Source organism: Oncorhynchus nerka, linkage group LG28 (assembly GCF_034236695.1).
Source record: "Oncorhynchus nerka isolate Pitt River linkage group LG28, Oner_Uvic_2.0, whole genome shotgun sequence".
Taxonomy (NCBI): Eukaryota; Metazoa; Chordata; class Actinopteri; order Salmoniformes; family Salmonidae; genus Oncorhynchus; species Oncorhynchus nerka.
Window position 1 is genome coordinate 32,663,089 of NC_088423.1, and position 25,832 is coordinate 32,688,920.

At 41.0% G+C, this 25,832-nt stretch overlaps 2 protein-coding genes across 7 annotated transcripts in view; one reads left to right on the top strand and one right to left on the bottom strand.

The window, feature by feature from the left end:
- Positions 1–12,976, top strand: part of LOC115113136 (echinoderm microtubule-associated protein-like 6) — a 91,717-nt gene extending 78,741 nt beyond the window's left edge. The window contains exons 35-41 of the mRNA XM_029640427.2: positions 341–529; positions 693–865; positions 2,753–2,915; positions 4,850–4,953; positions 6,087–6,240; positions 7,969–8,069; positions 9,779–12,976. Of these exons, the coding sequence (XP_029496287.1) occupies positions 341–529; positions 693–865; positions 2,753–2,915; positions 4,850–4,953; positions 6,087–6,240; positions 7,969–8,069; positions 9,779–9,803 (909 nt within the window). The 3' untranslated portion in view covers positions 9,804–12,976. The remainder of the gene's footprint in view (positions 1–340; positions 530–692; positions 866–2,752; positions 2,916–4,849; positions 4,954–6,086; positions 6,241–7,968; positions 8,070–9,778) is intronic.
- rtn4a (reticulon 4a) overlaps positions 12,558–25,832 on the bottom strand; it is a 34,337-nt gene continuing 21,062 nt past the window's right edge. For all 6 annotated transcript variants that reach the window (XM_029640431.2, XM_029640432.2, XM_029640433.2 and 3 more), the window contains 6 exons: positions 24,300–24,507; positions 19,964–20,102; positions 18,986–19,055; positions 16,619–16,665; positions 16,387–16,445; positions 12,558–13,487 (listed from right to left, as the gene is read on the bottom strand). In XM_029640431.2, coding sequence (XP_029496291.1) covers positions 13,442–13,487; positions 16,387–16,445; positions 16,619–16,665; positions 18,986–19,055; positions 19,964–20,102; positions 24,300–24,507 — 569 coding nt within the window. In that variant the 3' untranslated portion in view covers positions 12,558–13,441. The remainder of the gene's footprint in view (positions 13,488–16,386; positions 16,446–16,618; positions 16,666–18,985; positions 19,056–19,963; positions 20,103–24,299; positions 24,508–25,832) is intronic.

The following is a 25,832-nucleotide window of genomic DNA, read 5'->3' on the forward strand; positions in this document are numbered from 1 at the left end:
TACACTGCAACAGAACAGACATTTTGTTACAGAGTTGGGATATTCAAGGTCAGAGAAGGTATTAATGCAGCGAATAAAATCACTTATTCTTTCAATCGAAAAAAGATAGCTGAGTCATTTGTTTGGAAATGGCTTTGCTGGCTTTCTTCCCATACTGTGGCAACCTTCGGAAGCTCATAGCTCATAGCCTACCCAGCAGCTTTATCCACCTTTACAGTAGTAGTATGGGAGATGTGACATGTTATTTGAACTAGTCTGTCACGTCAAGTTAAGTCTATAGCTTCAACTAGGGTTTTTGAAGGGTCAAAAACAGTAATCTTCTTGTGTGCCTGTCTACCAGGGTAAGATATTGGTAGGCACAAAGGATGGTGAGATCATTGAGGTGGGGGAGAAGAACGCTGCGTCCAACATCCTGATCAACAGTCACATGCAGGGCGAGATCTGGGGCCTGGCCACCCACCCCTCTAAAGACCTGTTCATCTCCGCCAGTGACGACGGAACCATCCGCATATGGGACCTGGCCGACAAGGTACATCACAGAGAAACACTAACACTACTTTTTAAAATCTCAAATGACAGTTTATTTGTGTTCTTGGTTTCCACCTGTATTTAGTTAGGACGGTATGTGGCCATTCTAAGGCGACGTCTCATGTTTTGTTATCTCAAAACCCTGCTGTCTGTTTCCTTGATAGAAACTGCTGAACAAAGTGAGCCTGGGCCACCCAGCCAAGTGTGCCAGCTACAGTCCTGATGGGGAGATGGTGTCTGTGGGCATGAAGAATGGGGAGTTCATCATCCTCCTCACCAACTCACTTAAGATGTGGGCCAAGAAACGAGACCGCAGTGCTGCCATACAGGACATCAGGCAAGAACTGAGGAGAGATAGGAGCCACCTGGAGCTGGGGGCTTGTACTTTGACTAGACCATTGTCTACTTCCTGGCTCAACCCTAACCCTGAACCAGATACAGTGGGGCAAAAAAGTATTTAGTCAGCCACCAATTGTGCAAGTTCTCCAACTTAAAAAGATGAGAGGCCTGTAATTTTCATCATAGGTACACTTAAACTATGACAGACAAAATGAGAAAAAAAAAGATCACATTGTAGGATTTTTTATGAATTTATTTGCAAATTATGGTGGAAAATAAGTATTTGGTCACCTACAAACAAGCAAGATTTCTGGCTCTCACAGACCTGTAACTTCTTCTTTAAGAGGCTCCTCTGTCCTCCACTTATCAGTATAAAAGACACCTGTCCACAACCTCAAACAGTCACACTCCAAACTCCACTATGGCCAAGACCAAAGAGCTGTCAAAGGGCACCAGAAACAAAATTGTAGACCTGCACCAGGCTGGGAAGACTGAATCTGCAATAGGTAAGCAGCTTGGTTTGAACAAATCAACTGTGGCAGCAATTATTAGGAAATGGAAGACATCCAAGACCACTGATAATCTCCCTCGATCTGGGGCTCCACGCAAGATCTCACCCCGTGGGGTCAAAATGATCCCAAGAACGGTGAGCAAAAATCCCAGAGCCACACGGGGGGACCTAGTGAATGACCTGCAGAGAGCTGGGACCAAAGTAACAAAGCCTACCATCAGTAACACACTACGCCGCCAGGGACTCAAATCCTGCAGTGCCAGATGTGTCCCCCTGCTTAAGCCAGTACATGTCCAGGCCCGTCTGAAGTTTGCTAGAGAGCATTTGGATGATCCAGAAGAAGATTGGGAGAATGTCATATGGTCAGATGAAACCAAAATATAACTTTTTGGTAAAAACTCAGACGTTGGGAGTTGAAAGTCCGTGTTGCCCAGCAACAGCCCCAAAACATCACTGCTCTAGAGGAGATCTGCATGGAGGAATGGGCCAAAATACCAGCAACCGTGTGTGAAAACCTTGTGAAGACTTACAGAAAACGTTTGACCTCTGTCATTGCCAACAAAGGGTATATAACAAAGTATTGAGATAAACTTTTGTTATTGACCAAATACTTATTTTCCACCATAATTTGCACATAAATTCATTAAAAATCCTACAATGTGATTTTCTGGATTTTCTTTTCCTCATTTGTCTGTCATAGTTGAAGTGTACCTATGATGAAAATTACAGGCCTCTCTCATCTTTTTAAGTGGGAGAACTTGCACAATTGGTTGCTGACTAAATACTTTTTTGCCCCACTGTACCTATCCCTAGCTTCATGTCCACATCCTGGCAGTAACCCTAACCCTAGCATCAAACACAACTCTAACCCTAGCTTCATGTCCACATCCATGTTCAAACCTCAACCACAACCCTGACCATGCTTAATGTACAGATCTCAGTTGAACCCTAGCCTCAACCACTACCTTAATGAACCCTATCTTCATGTCCACATCCCTGTTTACTTGAAAAATAATAGGAGAGCCGCACACTCTTGGAGCTCAGATGAAATAATTGAATAACCTAATATCCAACGTTTCAACAGACAAGCTGTCTTCATCAGGGTATAATGACAAACACTGCAGATCACTAGTTTATATAGTGTCAAAGGACACACACGTGTGCCTGTAAACGTTGAGACCGAGGGGAGCAAGGGTCTTTAAATTAAAGATCCAGGCAGCCTCGTGTTTTAACAATAAATTGTCGAGGTCACCCCCTCTCCTAGGTTTAACCTTAACCCTTGCCTCAGCCACAACCCTGATTTGGCATAACCCTAAGCTTAATCTTGGCATAACTCAAACCATATATATTATGTCTATTGTGTTACCCTCTCAGGTTCAGTCCAGACAAACACCTCCTGGCAGTGGGCTCAGTGGAGAGTACGGTTGACCTCTACGACCTTACCTTGGGCCCCTCGCTAAACCGCGTGGGCTACTGTAAGGACATCTCCAGCTTTGTTATCCAGATGGACTTCTCTGCAGACAGCATGTTCATTGAGGTATGCTACACTGACCGTGATGGTTTAAAAAAACAGGCGGAATATGATAATTCACTTGAGAGCTGTTGTTGTTAAATAAACGATAGACACTACATATGTCCTAAAACCACACAAAATAGATAGTGGAATGAGTTAAATGTTATTTTGCTGTCAAGGTCATTATGTTCGAATGGTAAAAAAAAATCTAATTATTATTTGATTATTGTGGAAACCAATTGAGCTAAATCTACAACCTATGTTGTGTTTAATACGGCACTCTTGACCATTTGATCATGTTGCACAGTGTGTTCTCAACATGATGGACACTCATATATCCATTTCAAAGCATACTGAATGTGGAAAAACCTATATTTAGACACACACATGTATGGCAGGCAGGTCATAATCATTTATAGCCAAGTGCCCTTCTAGTTAAAGGTACTACACATAGGATTTTTTTTAAATTGTTACATTTTAATTTTTGAAAATGTCCATAATATATCTGCCCTAAATAGTGGAATGACAGTGTTTTCATGGTATTACTTACCTGCCAGTGTTGTGATTGGCTGTCATATTCACCTAAGGATTTCTCCCGCCGGAACGGCATCTGTTGTCAAACTGGGATACCTATTCTGACTTTGGCTATGTTATCTAGTGGAAATCGTTCCTGTTTGCAAAAATTCTACAGTTTCTTTCACTTGAATAGTGTAGGAATTCATTGTATCATCTAAATCGCTGTGAAATATATTTTCGTTTTTACAGCTGTTTGAAGCTGATGGACCAAAACTGCTGTTTGAGGCTGGTGGACCAAAACCGGAAGAATCTTTTGTTTTGGTCCACCAGGTTCAAATAGCTTTAAAACAATATTTTTTGCTATAGAAAATATATTTCACAGCGATTTAGATGGTACGATGATTCCCTAAACAATCCAATGCTTGTTTTCTCATTTAAACTAAAATTGAGCTAATTTTAGCAACCAGGAATTGACAGTGATTTTCACTAAATAACACAGCCATAAAGTCAGAACTGCTTTCCCAGTTTGACAACAGATGCCTCTCTGCCGGGAGAAATCAAGTGGCGAATATCACAGCCAATCACAACACTTGTGGGTAAGTAATACTGTGAAACACTATCATTCCACTATTAGCGGCAGATATATTATGGACATTTTCTGAAAAACAATGCAACAAAAAAAGACTCAAACCTGTGAGTAGCACCTTTAACAGCAGTCTGGAGCTGCTCTAGAGTAACCACACGCATCAGTATGCTACAAAGTAACCCTATCTGAGGTATTTCTATAGACTCATTCCTTGCTGTTATGGAGACCCTTGCACCTTTTCTGAAATGTTGATGTGACTGGCACATGGTCAGAAACAGGGTAAGATGGTGACTTGGCCTGCTAAATTTAACCTGACCTCAGCGTACAATTACAAGTACAAATGTGTCTGTGGCTTGAAGGGACAGAGGGAGGACACAGAAGGGGAGGGTCCAAGTATAGTTGGCCAAGGTCCTCCCAGTCCATTTGAAGTTATATAATGGACTAAGCTCATTACGATTTCATTGTAAGGCCGGGATTCAATCCGACTGTGGGTTTTCAACAATGCGGCAATGTCCCCGCGTTCGCAGAGATTTTACAGTAAACCCTGCATCTGTCGGCTCAATCGTTAATTGCCTTTAAAAGCCACATTGTCGACAACCCACGGTCTGATTGAATCCCAGCCTGAATCCATGTTTTGGTTGATCTAAAGCATGAAATAGTAATGAGGCTTCTATATCTTGAACAAATTTGCATATGGAAAATGATGTCACATTTTTTTCCCTTCCAAGCTGTGCAGACAGTGCTGGTAGATAGATGACTGGTGGATTTTAGAGTGATATAATACGACGACATCTGCATATGTGTGCATATGCATGAGTGTGTGTGTTCTGACGTGTCACTGGCTGTGTGTCTACAGGTGTCCACAGGAAACTATAAGCGCCAGGTGCATGAGATGCCTTCTGGGAAAATTGTGACAGAACAGACTGTGATTGACAGGATCACCTGGGCCACCTGGACCAGGTAGAAAGATTAGTTGTAGTCACTGGAATTCAATCAAACCCACATACTCTCTAAAATAAAAACTGAGATCCATATTCAGTAAAGAACGCAAGCACTGCACGGTAACACTATTGAGATATTGCGTCAACAATGGGAGCTACACCTAACAGCTCACTCTGGTAGGGACATTGCAATATGGCAAGCCAAAGCAATACAAATACATTGCTGGTTCAACTTGTTTGAGCTTTAGGCTCGTTGAAGCCATCTGGGCACGTTTTTGTACGGATGTTTAGTGGGGCACACCCAGACATGTTGTTTTGTAGTTGTGTTTGGGTGTCTGTTATTGATCAATGGAATAATAGAGGTCAATCAATACTGTCTGCAGCACAGCTGTCACTGTTCACTTCTCATGAATAGACCCCAAACTCCCTCTAACATCAGTCTTCCCAAGGTTAATGGGTTAAAAATAGATTCTGCATATAAGCAGTTATTATTAGGCAGCCTGGTCTCAGAGCCATACAAAAAATACTTTACGTATTTCTGAGCACTTCCAAGACGTATTATATCTACTAATAGTATAGTTACTTTAGACAGAAACAAAAGTAGGGAGGTTGGTTGGAGAGGATGGATGAGCGTAGTCTGTTCCGTCTAGCAATCCAAAGGCTATTCGTTCCGAGTCGCATCGGGGACAACAGTAGCATTTTAGCTAACCCTTCCCCTAATCCTTATTCTGAACTTAACCCAATTCACATAACCTGCTACGTAAATTCTAACATTTTATGGAAGTTATACTAACCTTTGTCATTAGTTCCCCTAACCGCCATAACGTAACGTAATATATCATAATAAGTCTCACCGATTTACGTACATAATAATATGAATTGCCCTGAGACCACGTTGTAATGAGAAACAAACTAATGTCTGGTTGAGATCTTTAGTAGTATGCAGGAATCCTTTTTTTTCTTTCTATAGTATACATATGTTTTACTACTGAGGAGAGACATTTACTATATTATTTCGATTGACAGATGAAACTCAAAAATGGCTATTCTGTGGTGGAACAATGTCATCTCAGTATTTTACTGGCAGGCCTGTGGTTTTGTGCAGCATATTCTGCAGTCTGAGCATGGCTCCTCTCCCTCATTTCTTCTCAGTATCCTGGGAGATGAGGTGCTGGGTATCTGGCCGCGGAATGCTGATAAGGCTGACGTCAACTGTGCCTGTGTCTCCCACACCGGACTCAACGTGGTCACCGGGGATGACTTTGGGCTGGTCAAGCTCTTTGACTTCCCATGCACTGAGAAATTTGTGAGTGCTTCACTTCATCTCAACAACATCACTGTGATATATTTTTTAAGCTATGTACAGTGGGGCAAAAAAGTATTTAGTCAGCCACCAATTGTGCAAGTTCTCCCACTTAAAAAGATGAGAGAGGCCTGTAATTTCCATCATAGGTACACTTCAACTATGACAGACAAAATGAGAAAAAAAATCCAGAGAATCACATTGTAGGATTTTTTAATGAATTTATTTACAAATTATGGTGGAAAATAAGTATTTGGACACCTACAAACAAGCAAGATTTCTGGCTCTCACAGACCTGTAACTTCTTCTTTAAGAGGCTCCTCTGTCCTCCACTCGTTACCTGTATTAATGGCACCTGTTTGAACTAGTTATCAGTATAAAAGACACCTGTCCACAACCTCAAACAGTCACACTCCAAACTCCACTATGGCCAAGACCAAAGAGCTGTCAAAGGACACCAGAAACAAAATTATAACCTGCACCAGGCTGGGAAGACTGAATCTGCAATAGGTAAGCAGCTTGGTTTGAAGAAATCAACTGTGGGAGCAATTATTAGGAAATGGAAGACATCCAAGACCACTGATAATCTCCCTCGATCTGGGGCTCCACGCAAGATCTCACCCTGTGGGGTCAAAATGATCACAAGAACGGTGAGCAAAAATCCCAGAACCACACGGGGGGACCTAGTGAATGACCTGCAAAGAGCTGGGACCAAAGTAACAAAGCCTACCATCAGTAACACACTACGCTGCCAGGGACTCAAATCCTGCAATGCCAGATGTGTCCCCCTGCTTAAGCCAGTACATGTCCAGGCCCGTCTGAAGTTTGCTAGAGAGCATTTGGATGATCCAGAAGAAGATTGGGAGAATGTCATATGGTCAGATGAAACCAAAATAGAACTTATTGGTAAAAACTCAACTCGTCCTGTTTGGAGGACAAAGAATGCTGAGTTGCATCCAAAGAACACCATACCTACTGTGAAGCATGGGGGTGGAAACATCATGCTTTGGGGCTGTTTTTCTGCAAAGGGATCAGGACGCCTGATCCGTGTAAAGGAAAGAATGAGTGGGGCCAATGTATCGTGAGATTTTGAGTGAAAACCTCCTTCCATCAGCAAGGGCATTGAAGATGAAACGTGGCTGGGTCTTTCAGCATGACAATGATCCCAAACACACCGCCCGGTCAACGAAGGAGTGGCTTCGTAAGAAGCATTTCAAGGTCCTGGAGTGACCTAGCCAGTCTCCAGATCTCAACCCCATAGAAAATCTTTGGAGGGAGTTGAAAGTCTGTGTTGCCCAGCAACAGCCCCAAAACATCACTGCTCTAGAGGAGATCTGCATGGAGGAATGGGCCAAAATACCAGCAACAGTGTGTGAAGACTTACAGAAAACGTTTGACCTCTGTCATTGCCAACAAAGGGTATATAACAAAGTATTGAGATAAACTTTTGTTATTGACCAAATACTTATTTTCCACCATAATTTGCAAATAAATTCATAAAAAATCCTACAATGTGATTTTCTGGATTTCTTTTCTCATTTTGTCTGTCATAGTTGAAGTGTACCTATGATGAAAATTACAGGCCTCTCTCATCATTTTAAGTGGGAGAACTTGCACAATTGGTGTCTGACTAAATACTTTTTTGCCCCACTGTAGTTACTGAATCCATAGAGCAGACATTGTTGGCTGTGGCTGCTCCAAATGTTTAATACTTCTTTTGATCCTCTGCAGGCCAAACACAAGCGATACTTTGGGCACTCGGCACACGTGACCAACATTCGCTTCTCCTATGATGATAAATATGTGATCAGCACTGGAGGACATGACTCCAGGTATGCAGAGCTTGTGTTAAGGCTTAACCACATGCTAGATGAATTACGTTATACAGTTGAAATCAGAAGTTTACATAGTTTACAACCACTCCACAAATGTCTTGTTAACAAACTATAGTTTTGACAAGTTGGTTAGGACACCAACTTTGTGCATGACACAAGTAATTTTTCCAACAATTGTTTACAGACAGATTAATTCACTGTATCACAATTCCAGTGGATCAGAAGTGTACATACACTAAGTTGACTGTGCCTTTAAACAGCATTGGAAAATTCCAGAAAATGTCATGGCTTTAGAAGCTTCTGATAGGCTAATTGACATCATTTGAGTCAATTGGAGGTGTACCTGTGGATGTCTTTCAAGGCCTACCTTCAAACTCAGTGCCTCTTTGCTTGACATCATGGGAAAATCAAAAGACATCAGCCAAGACCTAAGAAAAACAATTGTAGACCTCCACAAGTCTGGTTCATCCTTGGGAGCAATTTCCAAATGCCTGAAGGTACCACGTTCACCTGTACAAACAACGCAAGTACGCAGCTATCATACCACTCAGGAAGGTAGAGATGAATGTACTTGTGTGAAAAGTGCAAATCAATCCCAGAACAACAGCAAAAGACCTTGTGAAGATGCTGGAAGAAGCAACAGGTACAAAAGTATCTATATCCACAGTAAAACTAGTCCTATATCGACGTAAACTGAAAGGCCACCCAGCAAGGAAGAAGCCACCATTCCAAAACCGCCATGAAAAAGCCAGACTACGGTTTGCAACTGCACATGGGGACAAAGATCGTACTTTTCGGAGAAATGTCATTTGTTCTGATGAAACAAAAATAGAACTGTTTGGCCATAATGACCATTGTTATTTTTGGAGGAAAAAGGGGGAGGCTTGCAAGCCAAAGAACACCATCCAAACCGTGAAGCACGGGGTGGCAGCATCATGTTGTGGGGGTGCTTTGCTGCAGGAGGGACTGGTGCACTTCACAAAATAGATGGCATCATGAGGGAGGTAAAAGTATGTGGATATATTGAAGCAACATCTCAAGACATCAGTCAGGAAGTTAAAGCTTGGTCGCAAATAGGTCTTCCAAATGGACAATGACCCCAATCATACTTCCAAAGTTGTGGCAAAATTACTTAAGGACAACAAAGTCAATGTATTGGAGTGGCCATCACAAAGCCCTGACCTCAATCTCATAGAACATTTGTGGGCAGAACTGAAAAAGTGTGTATGAGCAAGGATGCCTACAAACCTGACTCAGTTACACCAGCTCTGTCAGGAGGAATGGGCCAAAATTCACCCAACTTATTGTGGGAAGCTTGTGGAAGGCTACCCAAAACATTTGACCCAAGTTAAACAATTTAAAGGCAATGCTACCAAATACTAATTTTGTATATGTAAACTTCTGACCCACTGGGAATGTGATGAAATAAATAAATCATTCTCTCTACTATTATTCTGACATTTCACATTCTTAAAATAAAGTGGTGATCCTAACTGACCTAAAACAGGGACTTTTTACTAGGATTAAATGTCAGGAATTGTGAAAAACTGAGTTTAAATGTATTGGACTAAGGTGTATGTAAACTTCCGACATCAAATGTAGATATTCTACAATGAGTAGTAGCATTAAAAAGTGATTTCAGACAGGTCTGATTCAGTTATGATTTTTTTTGTTGCTGATTGCTGGATTGTCTTCCTCTTTTTCAGTGTCTTTGTGTGGAAATGCCTATAAACCAGAGTCTTTTCTCCACAACCATGCATTCAGACTCCTTAGCCTAACGCAGTAAGTCTTGGATTCTGACAAGAATGCAGCCAGGATCCCAACGCCTCAAGTGTCTGGCTACGGTCAATATTTTGCCTGACATGCTGCAACTATGTCTCCCCATCCACCTGTGGGGGAGAATGGGGTGCAATACGCTAATCACTGTAGTATTAATTCAAGTCTAAGCATTAGGCAGAGCAGGTAGCTCTTTTTCTAACAGGAAATTACTTTGAAGCAGATTTTTTGCCACTAGAAAATGGTGGATTTTCTGTCTAAACAAGAAATTACCATTTGTGTTTACATTCTCATCTGCTTGTAATGAAGGACACATGAAAATAGGTTGCCACGCCAGCTATTGATTTATATTTAAACCATTGATAATGGCTGGGATTCAATCCGATTGTGTATTGTCGAGAAGGGGGCTCTTAAGGGCGATGTTCCCGCGCTTGCGGAGATTTCATTCACAGTAAACGCTGCAAATGTCAGCTCAATCTGAAATTACCTTTAAAACCTCAAGTCTAAACCCTGTCTAAGCCGGGGGGGGAGAGATAACATATGGAATTTTTTAATATGGTAATAACAATGATTATTTAGCTATTAGATTTGTAATTTTAAGACCCATTAAGGTATCAAAACAATATATATAAAAATTGGATGAAACATTGACTTTGTTATTACTGCTATTTGCCAATAGAAACACGTTTAATAACAGATTCACTACATGGAACAACAAATAGTCCCCAAAAAATCTAAAGGAAGATTGTTTTGAAATGTCTGCCCAAATTCTGAGATAAGAAAGATCAGGAAACTATATATATATATTTTTTTAAATGTACATGTATTTAACCCCCTTAGTTTAGTGCCTAAAATATCTTCATATATACTTCCATTCATCTTTGTAACTGGTACCTGGGTCCTTCAGACGAGTCTTGTGAGCATCCTAAAGCAAAACGGAGAATACCATCCTGTGAGTCTCATCCTTCAATAGAGTGGTCAAAATAGTTTGTAGGCCAAACCGTTCGGACGCTAGACATTTTCGTTTTGTGAGAAGAATGATTTTCGGGATGTCTCATGGTCTGACAAAACACCGCTCTAGCTCTGCGACTTTTCACCGCAGATAGGGAAGGGCGATATCGGTGGATGCGGTGGATTGAGACGCAACGAATGCAAAAAAACATCTAGTTTAAACAGACGGATTTTGATGGGTATTCTTTTTATGTTAGTAAGATTTCCACAGGGCGCAGACATTGTAGGCTAAGGGTTACATTTCGCATTGTCAACAGCGCTTCAAGAATTGAATCCCAGCCAATGTAGAGCAAAAAAAGTCGTTTTCCCATAACTTATTTGAAAGAGCCTTTTCCATTGTTGAACATTATCAAACTTAAGTGCCTTTATGAATATTTCTACTGGTCTTATATTTTTTTGCAATTTCAGTTGAAATAATTTTGTACATGTCTGGTGCTATTAGATTGTAAACTTTTACTCATTCAATATGCAGAAAAGGGCATTGCTTTGCTGCCGTTTAAGTTAATGCGTAAACATCCAAAGTATGATGACATGTAATATAGTATGTTAATAGCTAATTAAAATATTGAAACGTTACTCAGTGATCTGACGTTCAATGTTCAGCTTGTGAACGTCACAGAAATGGCAGTGAGCATTCTTATTTGGTCAATGTTACTTACACTTTGTGGAATATCTTGGTGAAATGTTTTTCCATGTAACCATAGTGAAAAAAATCTAATACACTGAAGAATACTGTTTTAATCAAGATTCACTTCCAGTAAGGGATTTCAGTGGTACTTCAAGGGGTGGCTTTAAGGTGAAGTGAAATTAGACAGTCTAGGAGTGACCTGTCACACCAAAGCCGACTATGCAGTCTTACTCAAGCCCTGGTCATCTTTCCATTCTTCTGTGTTCGTCTGCTGTTGAACTCTTTGCCTCACCTTGCTGTATTTAGTCAGTCAATCTCACTGTAACGTTTAGCTATTGTGGCAGCAATATCTCAATATTGTTACTATGTGCTTTCTTTATATGAATTCATGTTCCCAGTTGTCATTTAGTTTTTGTACAAGACTGATTGTCTAGATATTGTTTCATATTATTTGTATCATATTGTAAATTACTCAAATATGCTCAAATGCATGAATTTATTTTTTAATCAAAATTACATCTTTGTAGAGTGAGGTAAAATTATTGTATGAATGACAATCATGGTTGTTTTATACCAATTTATTGTAAGTGATTGTGTGCCAACATAGATGTACAAACGTATATGGAAAGATTAAATGAAAATGTATACAAAAATCGTAATCATTTGTCCAATGAAAGTTGAATAGTTAGACGGGGGTATCACTCAAAAGGCATATTGAGCTTCTCTGCCCCCAGTTGAACTTTCGGTGGTTCAGACTTCGTCATTTCGCTTTTACCTTCAGATGAATGCACGGACTAAGTCACTGAATAAGACCATCCGCTAAAATCACTCAAATGTACCTTCAGACTAGGTTGAGACAATGGCAATTCTTGTACTGTTAGTATTTACAATGTACTAGCATTCCTACATGCTAGTTAGAAAAGCATTGAGTATACTGTAAATTCCTATTCAACAAAAAAGGTGAAGTGACATCCAAGCATTTAAAACATGCCCTGGATAGGAGCAAGGGGTTGTTCAGGCAGAGCTAGTGTCTGCACCCTCCATTACCTACTGAGAAATAAACACAGTAATTCATCTAGAAGCTTTATTGTAATTGTTTATATTTCACAATGCATTCCACAAACAGAAGAGTTCATTACAATTGTATGAAGTAACATTCACAATTACTTGCATAAACAATGCTTGAAGTTACCAAGTAACATAATTTTGCAGCTTTAGATAGGGTCCACAGACAGTGTTTCATTTTTTTCCTCTTAAGTTGTTTGTAAAAGTGTTAGAGTTTAACTAGGCAGCTGCATGAGGTGAAATGATTATTAAATGCTCTAATTTTTTAAAAGTTCTAAATGTTTCTAACTAGAAATATTCAGAAGCATGAAGTGCTATGGAATAGCGCCCTGCTGGTATTAGACCATCGCCAAGCACAATGACACACATGTCAAGCACACTCAAGAGTCACTGAAGAGAGCTAGAAGCTTTGAAACTACAGTCGTCAGATCAATAAAACAGTAAAATCACAAACACCACCAACTTAAATCATACCAAAAAAACTCAGGTTTCCAAAGTTCTCCCTCTTACAAAAAAAAGAAGAGACAAAGCAATTCCAATTGTCTGAACACTGCGTCAAAGAACAAATGAACCAGCCCATGGAACACAATTTCCTTTCAACATATATCACTGGTCATGTCCAAGTGCAAGATTAAAATATATATATATTTTACATATTCCAACTAGCTTTTTGAGCCAGATAGCATGGTATGGTCAAATTAGTTAATCAAAAGGTGGCAATACTTGAGCTATAGAATACTGATAATCCAGGGTGTTTCAGGGAACACAAGGAATTCTGAAATGAAGAGATTGTGAAAATAACAGTGCTGCATACCACCTTACACACCACCCCCGCCCAGTGCCACCCACCCTCTCAAAGGACTTCAGGGACTGACCGGCATTTCTTTCTTCAGTCAGCCTTCACACGCTTCAGTCCAGGGACTTTGGCCTGGACCCTGAAAGTGGAAAGAAGCAAAAAGCTTTAGTTAAAAGATGTTGATATGCTTAAAAAAATACTAAAATGAAAGCGCTCATTCTGAGTAAAACACCCTTCTACAAATACCTCAATTCAACATAGGGCCTACTTTATCATACAAGGGTCAATTATGTAGGCAGGAGTGCAGACATGTCAAAAATAACATACAACACCAATAGTTTAAAAAACGTAATACAAATCCAGCCAAAGGTTCCTAGCAGATATTACAAAGTACATAATTATAAAGTGGCTACGTTTTTGGGTAATCCAATTCTGGTTCTGAATGAAAATTCATTCTGAATACAAGGGCTGGGTTCTTCCTGTTTGCATGTTGTGTAAATTATTTATAATACAATTTAATTCTTGCAGAACCTTTTAAATGGTAAAATGATGCAATATGTGTCTGATAAATGTGAATAAATTGTTAAAATCAGTGGTATAAGAGGGATTTCATTAATTTGTCATCAATTGGAGATTCACATTTTTTCAAAACTATTAGATAATTTCCTTGCTTTGTTGGTACAGGATTTTAAACGATCAAGTCAGATTAGACTGCTATACAGCGCATTCGGCAGTATTGAGACCCCTTCCCCACATCGTTACAGTCTAAAATTGATTACATGAATGTTTCCTTAATCTACACAATACACCCCATAATGACAAAGCAAAAACAGTTCGAAATGTAGCTAATTTACTTTTAAAAAATGTAACACCTTTACATAAGTATTCAGACCCTTTGCCATGAGACTTGAAATTGAGCTTAAGTGCATCCTGTTTCCATTCTAGCCATGCCCCAAACGTTCCCTGTGCCTGCACCACTTACTCATTGCTAGATCTAGCCTGTCCTGAGAAACCACTGCACTCACTGGGAGTCTGGGCTGCGTCACCACTTATGCTGCACAGAAGTTAACACACATAAATATATATATTTTTACACCCCTTTTTATCCTCCCCCCAATTTTGTGGTATCCAAGTGGTAGTAGTTACAGTCTTGTCTCATTACTGCAACTCCCGTACAGACTCGGGCGAGGCGAAGGTCGAGAGCCATGCGTTCTCCGAAACACAACCCAACCGCACTGCTTCTTGACGCAATCAACATCCAACCCGGAAGCCAGGCACACCAATGTGTGGGAGGAAACACTGCACACCTGGTCAGCATGCACTGCACCCGGCCCGCCACAGGAGTTGCGAGTGCGCGACGAGACAAGGATATCCCTACCGGCCTAACCCGGACGACGCTGGGCCAATTGTGCGTCGCCCCATGGGCCTCCCGGTCGCGGCCGGCTGCGACAGAGCCTGGGCTCGAACCCAGAATCTCGGGCAGCACAGCTAGCACTGCAATGCAGTGCCTTAGACCACCTTACAATACAATAAGATACTGGTAGTAGCTTGCTTGAAATCATAATGCAAAATAGTCATTTTCAAAGCGGATCGTCACCAAAAATGAATTAACTTAGTCTACCCCGCCTCATCTCTCCCAGTCAAGATATTTTCTTGAGCGGTGTGTGTAAATGTCATGGGCCTTAAAAAGAGGCAGCGTACACATTTATAAAAAGACTAATGCTATTCTACGCAAATGTTGAGTATAATAAAATAAGTCAAACGGAAGGGAAACATTTTGTCACCCCATGAAAATCAGCCAAAACAAGCTAAATAACTCCATGCATGCACATCCTATTAAATATACATGTATTGTGAATATGCCTAGGCTACATTCTTTTACCCAGATTATCAGAGATTTACCATTCAAATAAATCAGTGTTATATAGATTGATTTTAATGTATGCATTAATTAATCCATTATACACTCAATTTGGCTTTGGTAAAAAAGCTATTGAACGGTAAAAAAGCCTGTCTGGATCAAGTACCATTGTGACTTTGGCCAATATGCCTTTTTTTTTTTTTTTTTACATAGTATCGGGGTGACGTTGAATTGAACCGCATACAAAATCTGAATGGTGAAAGACCCATTGAAATCCCTTAGAATGTATGCGTTGCCACCCTAGGGTCATGAACTATTCAAAGCAAATTCATAACCGATTATTCCAAAACATAAAATACTGTCGAATTTGAAAACTAGGTGGATATGTAAAATAAGCATTTTCATTTCTGTATTTTTCTGATGGCCAGAGAGACATTGGAACTTAACAGTTCATGCCAAACACATGCACCATGTATACAAAAGTTGTGGACAACCCTTCAGATTAGTGGATTTGGCTGTCAGGAGGAGGGATAATGGTCTGGGGCTGTTTTTCATGGTTCGGGCTCCCGAGGTCCATACCTCGCTTTTTGGTACCCTTCCCCAGATTTGTGCCTCAACAGAATGCTGTCTCGAAGCTCTACGGACAACCTCACGACTTGGTTTTTGCTCTGACATGCGATGTCACCGGTGGGACCATATATAGACAGGTGTGTGCACGCATTACCAAATCATGCCCAATTAATTGAATCTACCAAAGGTGGACTCCAATCAAGTTGTCAAAACATCAAGGATGATCAATGGAAACAGGATACGCCTGAGCTGAATTCAAGTCTCATAGCAAAGGGTCTGAATATTTATTTTTAATTTGCCTTGTTCAGGGGCAGAACAGATTTTTACCTTGTCAGCTCGGGATTCGATCTCGCAACCTTTCGGTTACTAGTCCAATGCTCTAACCACTAGGCTACCTGCCGCCCACGAATATTTGGAAGATGCATCTCTCATTACATCACTGCCAAGATAATTATTTGATCCACCACAATTTATTTTTCAACAGCTTTTTAGGACTGCAATTGACCTGGTTGTTCAAAGTTTTTTGGATACCTACTTCCTATACATTTTTCCTTCGCATTACAACACTGCCAAGATATTCACATTTTGTCAACCAGTATTTACTTACGTTGCAATAATGTCTTTGACCCGCTTGTTGGCCATCCCCACATAATGGTCAATCTGTACCTAAAATACACAAAACAAAAATCATTCTAGTGAAAAGCTTAGGTACAATATTAAACTTCCACTTGACTTTGAAGTCAATTGATCAACATTTCAGTTTAGGTGCGAATGTTCTATGCTTCCCTCGTCAGATCAACATATTTTTCATACATTTATCAGCAAATAACAGCTCATACCTTGTACTTCTCATAGATGATGGGGAAGCTGAACATTCCAACCAGACCTGGAGAGAGGGGGAGAAGGTTGACACCTCTGTCAGTAAGCCACTATGTCTGTATACATATTAAATATTGTATGCGAGCAGAGCGCCCAATTTGACTGGAGCTAAATTCCCAAAGGCTGGAGAGTCTGCCTTCTCGCATACTAATTTCTCTCCAGTAGTGCTCACGTCACAAGGTCAGGGTAACCCGGCCCAGCATGCATTTGTAGTCTACTTGTGTGCTGCTATAGCCCCTTGCTTTACCTGCTGTCGGAGTACGCTAAATATTTTAATAAAGAAACTGATAGAACACGTGCTAAATCAAGGTGACTTACAAAGATAAGGACCAAGATGATAAGGACACTGATGTCGTGTCCTCAACTAAAGAATAATTGTGAAATCTGGAAAGACACGTATCCCAAAAACATGATTGTGTACTTACTATGTGCACATGCTAAAAGGGAACAAAGTGGGTGGGTGTGTGTCATGGTAGCAAAGTACACTGCTCAAAAAAATAAAGGGAACACTTAAACACAATGTAACACCAAGTCAATCACACTTCTGTGAAATCAAACTGTCCACTTAGGAAGCAACACTGATTGACAATACATTTCACATGCTGTTGTACAAATGGAATAGACAACAGGTGGAAATTAGACAATTAGCAAGACACCCCCAATAAAGGAGTGGTTCTGCAGGTGTTGACCACAGACCACTTCTCAGTTCCTATGCTTCCTGGCTGATGTTTTGGTCACTTTTGAATGCTGGCTGGCGGTGCTTTCACTCTAGTGGTAGCATGAGACGGAATCTACAACCCACACAAGTGGCTCAGGTAGTGCAGCTCATCCAGGATGGAACATCAATGCGAGCTGTGGCAAGAAGGTTTGCTGTGTCTGTCAGCGTAGTGTCCAGAGCATGGAGGCGCTACCAGGAGACAAGCCAGTACATCAGGAGACGTGGAGGAGGCCGTAGGAGGGCAACAACCCGAGCAGCAGAACCGCTACCTCAGCCTTTGTGCAAGGAGGGGTAGGAGGAGCACTGCCAAAGCCCTGCAAAATGACCTCTAGCAGGCCACAAATGTGCATGTGTCTGCTCAAACCGTCAGAAACAGACTCCATGAGGGTGGTATGATGGCCTGACGTCCACACCGTGCAGGACGTTTGGCATTTGCCAGAGGACACCAAGATTGGCAAATTCGCCACTGGCGCCCTGTGCTCTTCACAGATGAAAGCAGGTTCACACTGAGCACATGACAGACGTGACACAGTCTGGAGACACCGTGGAGAACGTTCTGCTGCCTGCAACATCCTCCAGCATGACATGTTTGGCAGTGGGTCAGTCATGGTGTGGGGTGGCATTTCTTTGGGGGGCCGCACAGCCCTCCATGTGCTCGCCAGAGGTAGCCTGACTGCCATTAGGTACCAACATGAGATCCTCAGACCCCTTGTGAGACTATATGCTGGTGCGGTTGGCCCTGGGTTCATCCTAATGAAAGACAATGCTAGACCTCATGTGGCTGGAGTGTGTCAGCAGTTCCTGCAAGAGGAAGGCATTGATGCTATGGACTGGCCCGCCCGTTCCCCAGACCTGAATCCAATTGAGCACATCTGGGACATCATGTCTCGCTCCATCCACCAACGCTACTTTGCACCACAGACTGTCCAGGAGTTGGCGGATGCTTTAGTCCAGGTCTGGGAGGAGATCCCTCAGGAGACCATCCGCCACCTCATCAGGAGCATGCCCAGGCGTTGTAGGGAGGTCATACAGGCACGTGGAGGCCACACACACTACTGAGCCTCATTTTGACTTGTTTTAAGGACATTACATCAAAGTTGGATCAGCCTGTAGTGTGGTTTTCCACTCCAAATCCAGACCTCCATGGGTTGATAAATTTGATTTCCATTGATCATTTTTGTGTGATTTTGTTGTCAGCACATTCAACTATTTAAAGAAAAAAGTATTTAATAAGAATATTTCATTCATTCAGATCTAGGATGTGTTATTTTAGTGTTCCCTTTATTTTTTTATTTTTTTTGAGCAGTGCATTTATAAAAGTCTGATCTTAAACGTTCATTTTTGTTCTACTATCTATACAATAGGCCTTAATTGATTAAGCCCAACATGCCTGCCTGGCATATTCCCACATTCAAGGAGCTTTTCGTTTTGATTGGGTTATTGCCTATACCTAAGCCTACCCATTACAAAAACAAAAAAATACATATATATATTTTTTAAACTGCAACTCTGCCCAGCCAGGCAGGCGTGGAAGTGAAGTGTCAAAAATGTCACAAAAAGCCTTTATGCTTAAGTCTCCAATTATCAACTTTTTCAAATGGTATCTTACCTAGAATAAGGAGTGTGAGTCCGTTGAACAAGGCACCAACATAGGTGAGAATCCACATTAGCACAGCAAACTGGATGGGAGAAGGATAGGTTTTATTTCAGTCTGTTCAGAACACTCAGCCTATTCATGGGTTTCAGCATGTTGTCACAATATTGTTTTGAACATTCGTTTTAAGACCAGCTGACCATACTACTCAATAGTCTCAATTGGTGCCAATTAAGATTATCTGAAGTGCATTACTGTGGCTTGGAAACACAATGACATTTCAAAATGTAGACAAATTAGTAAGAAATTCAGCTAAGATTGAGGGGAGAGCGCCGACATTCTACCTAGCTAATGTTGGCATTGTTAGCCATTTCTGATGAACTCTGCTAGCTCATGGCAACATCTCTCTATCTTAAACTTAACGAAATCATGATGGCAAAGTTGTTTTCTACTAATTAGTCTACTTAAGCAATGTCGACGTATTTACAGGCCATTCGCGTAGATTTGACAAAGTCATAAGCCACTGTTCTGAAAGACTTGGCATTAACCATCTGTCAGAAATCAATATGCTGAGGCATCTGTAGAAAGTTGAGAACTATGGCAACGACGCGACCGAGTGACAGAGGTGCAACCATGAGCATGTAAGAGGCTATCTTTCCATATATATTGATTAGCAAAGCCGTTCTATGACAATTTCACTCAAAATGTTGCTTATTCCTTCCTACGGAGCTTAGGTATGTTAACATGTGAGGCACTCCGCTGTTGTAATCCAGGATCACATGCATCCTTATACAGTGATATCCAAGGTTTTCCGTAGCTATTAGGGGGTTGAACCTGAACATTCCCAACAGGTTAACAGTCAAATTCCCCCTAGACTGAGTAAAAATAAAAATATATCATTAATACCAAAATATGTAGCCTATTCCTAAACAAGCACCATATTTCCGTGCAGGATGTTAGCCTACAAACTTAAATCTTCATTTGCATTCTTACCTTGAGGGAATCCACCAGGTCTTCAACAAGAAAGAGGCGACGCAGCTCTATGACTGTTGTGTTGAACCGTGCCAGAGCACAGTCGCTGTACTTATGGACGGTTTCCTCTGACAGACCCACATCCTGCTTCAGGTACAGCCTGCAACACCACAAAACATGAGCGGCAAGACAAATCCTGAATCTAAACAAGGTGTGTTATCATTCAACAATGGAGTTAACCCACATATGTATAAACTGTCATGACTGTCCTGTGAGGATTCAAATAGGTCCAACCAGACCCCCCTCTCAGCCACATAGGGGGGGGGGGGGTAACACCTCACACCCTGTTGTAAATCAAGGAGAACTTTCAGCATCTCCCTCTACAATTTTCACCACAGGTATGAGCCCGTTTCAGACCTTTTCCCGAGGAAACTAACACATTCTAAAGCAAATACTGGAACAATATTTCTAACATAGAATGTGGGGAATGGTCAGGGGTGATCTGGAGAACACTGGTGAAGTTTCAGTTATTTTGTGATGTCATTAAAAATGTTAAAGGAAATACTGTAACTTGAAAAGTATATATGTCCATCCTGTGTTGTGCATGAAATATGAAAAGTGTGTGTGTGTTTTTAGGAGCCATAGAGTTCTACAGTGACTAGCCACACCCACGAGTGAGGTCAGAGAACGTGTCAGCCTGACAGACCAAGCCCTTTGAATGAACTGTATAAAATGGGTTAAGAATTTACACATCAGACCAGAGAGATGTGGCGCTGCAGCTCACATTTAAAGTGGTTGGAACTCAATCTCAACACAAGGTAGAGACGATAAAGTCACGTCCCGGATAATCACTGGTACGGCTGATTAGCTGTCCTCAGTAAAGTATCTAGAAAAGCACATTTAAGTGGGACCATTCCATTACTGTGTTCAAATCATCATATTACACTACTCCCATCACCCCACTGGAACCATCTTCAAAGAAACATCTTCCAGAGCAAATGGAAGTAGAATCAAATCTGTAGTTCTGTTCAGGACTACACGACAAGTCACCGGATATCGGACGACTGCAGAGGAGAACAGTAGAAGACTGGTGGGGACCCCTTTCCGACAATCAGAGCCTTACAAGCGAAGAGGTCCAACATCCTTTCCAAGAAGGCCTTGTCTATCGAGAGAAACCAAGGACTTTCGCATAAATACATTCATGATTTCCTACTCCAAGCGGGTGGCGGTGTGCAAAGTATAAGTGAGAGTAGTTTCTAAACATAACGTTAAAAGGTCTGTCCCTCTCTTGTAACAAGCAGCCATTTTGTTGTCAGTCTGCTAGGGACCTGTTTCTAATGTATTAAGTGTGTATGTTTATACTGTGTTACCATTTACTTAGCAAATAAAATAAATACATTTGTGTAGTACTGAATCATAAGTAAGGCTGGGGTTTTTGCAGATGCAAGACTGTTCAGAATGATGATATGATACGAGGTTATGATTAATAAGTTAACTGTTTATGGATGTGATAGGTAGACCTTTAGAGTTTAATTCGGGAGATTGTAACTCTTTAAAGAACAGCTCCCGTGGTGCCCCAAATCCTAGTGAGTTTGTTACACGATTAATTTAACCGGGTAACACTTAAACAGTTGATTAGATAAGTCATTAGATTAATGAAAGTATAGTCACGACACTATTCTAGTCAAGGCTCATCCTAAACTACCCCCTGTACACCTTTCTATTCATATATAGTGTCCCATAATCTCTACACACCATCATATACATTCCAGACTGACATTGCTTGTTCTAATATTTATATATATATTTTTTTATTTGCATGTATTGTTATTACTGCACTGTTAGAGCTAGGAACATAAGTGTTATGCCATACCTGCAACATCTGCAAAATGTGTACGCAACAAATACAATTAAATTGTTTCTTAGTGTTGAGGTTATTCACAAAACATGGACGAGGGGTCTAGAAAACCCTCTGAAGCCTACAGGTTGTCGAGGAGTGGTTGACCTTTTTGCACATCAGATTGATTTCTTAGAACGCAAAGCCAAGAACCACGCTTGACCGGCTTAGTTATGATTTTCTGAGCACCAGTCACAATCCCTGTAATCTTAAACCAAGATAATTCAATGTTAATGAGTGATTGAGAATTCATAAGGCTTTAAGCCACTGCCAGGAATGGGGATAACCAGAGTAGCAGCTCTGTGCGACAGAGTCAGAATGTTTACTCTCAAATAAGAGACATGTCCCTTTCTCCCTCCTTGGCTGGGAATACATCTACTTCTGCAACCCAATCATCTAATCAGACCAATATTTTACTCCAACTATTAATTAGCCAGTAGCTGAATAATCATGTTCAAATTGCATGATTCATAAAACGTGTAGTTTCAATTCAGTCATTTAACTTCAATTCAATTCCTGAAGTGACTAAATGGAATAATCCACAAAAATATGCACTCTTCAGGAACACTGCCTTGGAACAGTGATCACTGAAATGTATGTGAGATGCCAAGGTTACTCTCCTGTATAGGAATCTTAATCTGCGGTTTTGGAACAAGAGATAGTCCAGAGAGCAGCTGAGGCTAATGCATGCATGATGCATATAATAGAATATATGGATGTTTTCTGCAATAGATCATGGTGTATGTTGAGCAGTGGAGTAAAGTACTTAAGAAAAAAAAAACACTTTAGTAGTTTAAAGTATCTGTACTTTACTATTTATATTTGACAACTTTTACTTCACTACATTCCTAAAGAAAATAATGTACTTTTTACTCCATACATTTTCCCTGACACCCAAAAGTACTTCTTACATTTTGAATGCCTAAGAGGACAGGAAAATGGTCCAATTCACACACTTTTAGCAAGAGAAGACCACTGATCATCCATACCGCCTCTGATTTGGCATACTCACGGAACAAACACTTAATTTGTGAATTATGTCTGAGTGTGCCCTTGACTCAAAAAAAGAGAAAATTGTGCCATTTGGTTTGACATTTATGATGTATACTTTAGTATATTTTTGCAATTACATTTTACTTTGGATTAAGTATATTTAAACCCAAACACTTTCATAATTTTACTCAGGTAGTACTTTACTTGGTGACTGTCACAACTCATTTTCTATTAAGGTAGTGGGGCAAAAAGGTATTTAGTCAGCCACCAATTGTGCAAGTTCTTCCACTTGATTAGATTTGACTTAAAAAGATGAGGCCTGTCATTTTCATCATAGGTAAACTTCAACTATGACAGACAAAATGAGAGAAAAAAATCCAGAAAATCACATTGTAGGATTTTTAATGAATTTGCAAATTATGGTGGAAAATAAATATTTGGTCACCTACAAACAAGCAAGATTTCTGGCTCTCACAGACCTGTAACTTCTTCTTTAAGAGGCTCCTCTGTCCTCCACTCGTTACCTGTACTAATGGCACCTGGTTGAACTTGTTATCAGTATAAAAGACACCTGTCCACAACCTCCATCAGTCACACTCCAAACTCCACTATGGCCAAGACCAAAGAGCTGTCAAAGGACACCAGAAACAAAAGTGTAACCTGCACCAGGCTGGGAAGACCGAATCTGCAATAGGTAAGCAGCTTGGTTTGAAGAAATCAACTGTGGGAGCAATTATTAGGAAATGGAAGACATACAAGACCACTGATAATCTCCCTCGATCTGGGGCTCCACGCAAGATCTCACCCTGTGGGGTCAAAATGATCACAAGAACGGTGAGCAAAAATCCCAGAACCACACGGGGAGACATAGTGAATGACCTGCAGAGAGCCAGGACCAAAGTAACAAAGCCTACCATCAGCAAGGGCATTGAAGATGAAACGTGGCTGGGTCTTTCAGCATGACAATGATCCCAAACACACCGCCCGGGCAACGAAGGAGTGGCTTCGTAAGAAGCATTTCAAGGTCCTGGAGTGGCCTAGCCAGTCTCCAGATCTGAACCCCAAATAAAATCTTTGGAGGGAGTTGAAAGTCCGTGTTAACCAGCAACAGCCCCAAAACATCACTGCTCTAGAGGAGATCTGCATGGAGGAATGGGCCAAAGTATTGAGATAAACTTTTGTTATTGACCAAATACTTATTTTCCACCATCATTTGCAAATAAATTAATTAAAAATCCTACAATGTGATTTTCTGGATTTTTTTCTCTCTCATTTTGTCTGTCATAGTTGAAGTGTACCTATGATGAAAATGACAGGCCTCTCATCTTTTTAAGTGGGAGAACTTGCACAATTGGTGGCTGACAATACTTTTTGCCCCACTGTATATTTACTTTTACTCAAGTATGACAATTGGGTACTTTTCCCCACCACTTATGTAAAAAAAAAAAAAAAAAGTGGGTTACTAACTTGAATGGGTGCCCTTCATCAGACTTCTGGATGGCCTGCAGGATCCCCTTGTATATCCTGAAGCAAATGGTGACGGAGAGGAGCACCAGAGTGATGTAGGATGAGACACTGACGATGCTGCAAAGTGTCAGGGAGAGCAGCAGAGAGAGGCCAGCGCCAAACACCACGCCAGAAGTCTTGACATCACGCCAGTACAGGAGCTCTACCACTGCAGGAGAGAGAACAGGGTCAGATAGCTGCAGGACACAAACTAAGTGTGCTTCTTTTCAACACATTAAAATAAGAGATTATGGTGGTGATGTTGGAGGTGGAATGAGAAGGGGTAAATCTATGAAAAAATGAACACCCAATTTAATTTACTTAATTATTTGTCTGCAGATAATTAGCTACTAGCCACACTACTTTACTAAACGGGAATCCCTGGTGTTCCCTACAGCTGACACTGCAGGTAATGCACCTAGGTCCAGGTTCATTCATAGCCATGGCACAGGCCTAAAACCTGTTCATTTTTAAGATTGTTAGCCAACCCACACCCAGTCAGCTAGGGGCAGGACAGACCCATGCTTGTGTTTCACCAGCAATTCCTAGCACGTCAGTGTACAATATTAGATATGAAAGACATCTATTTCCTACTGGCAGACGCATTTTAAAACGTAGGCCAGTCAGCAAGCGGGCATTGCTCAAGTCTTCAATGTGCAATGACTTGGCAGGCTATCAGATTTCAAATTGCTTAACAAGTAATGAATGGGCTTATAGTTGAAAACCCTAATTTTACAGGTTTCTGCCAAATAGATAATCGTATCAAGCGATTCATACCAAAGCAACGACTGATGCATTATTGTGATTGAATTGATCACATAGCGAACAAGTAAAATACCTAAAGGCACCGCAGAAGCAGAATCAAAAGAAGCGTCAGCAGTTTTAGCCAGCCTAGGGACACACTTCACTGTCAAATCACAAGAATGCTTCTCGTGAGGAATCATGTCAGACCCTTTATGGACCACGCTCGTGGGGTCTTTTTAGGTGGTGACGCTAAGCTTTTAATTTCTCCCAAACGCCAATGTTAGCTGCTAGCTTAACTGGATAGCTCGGCTACAGCTCGTTTAAATATAGCTAGATCGCTAACATTGGCCAGTTACTAGTAGCTAGCCCAAACATTTGCGTCACCAGGACCCTTTGTTTAGAATGTTTATAGCAATAATAGCTAACGTGCAACCGTGAAAGGGGGGTGTTCGTCCCTTCAGTCTATCTACGGTACATATGGTAAGCATGAACTAGCATGTGGGGGAACTAAAAATATCCCAGGCACATCAACTGCGCTAATCTCATCATATAGCTAGCTAATAACATGCCATTATTTAATAATGTCCTTCCGTATACATCTCCATGTAAACACTACTTTAATATCCACGGGGGGAGATGGATAAACAGGAAAATGACTGAATCGTACATGAGTCTGACGCCATGTAGTTCTCAGCGTAGCCCCCATCACGATAAAATGTCCCGTTTGACCTAGCTGGGCCTCTGCATAGC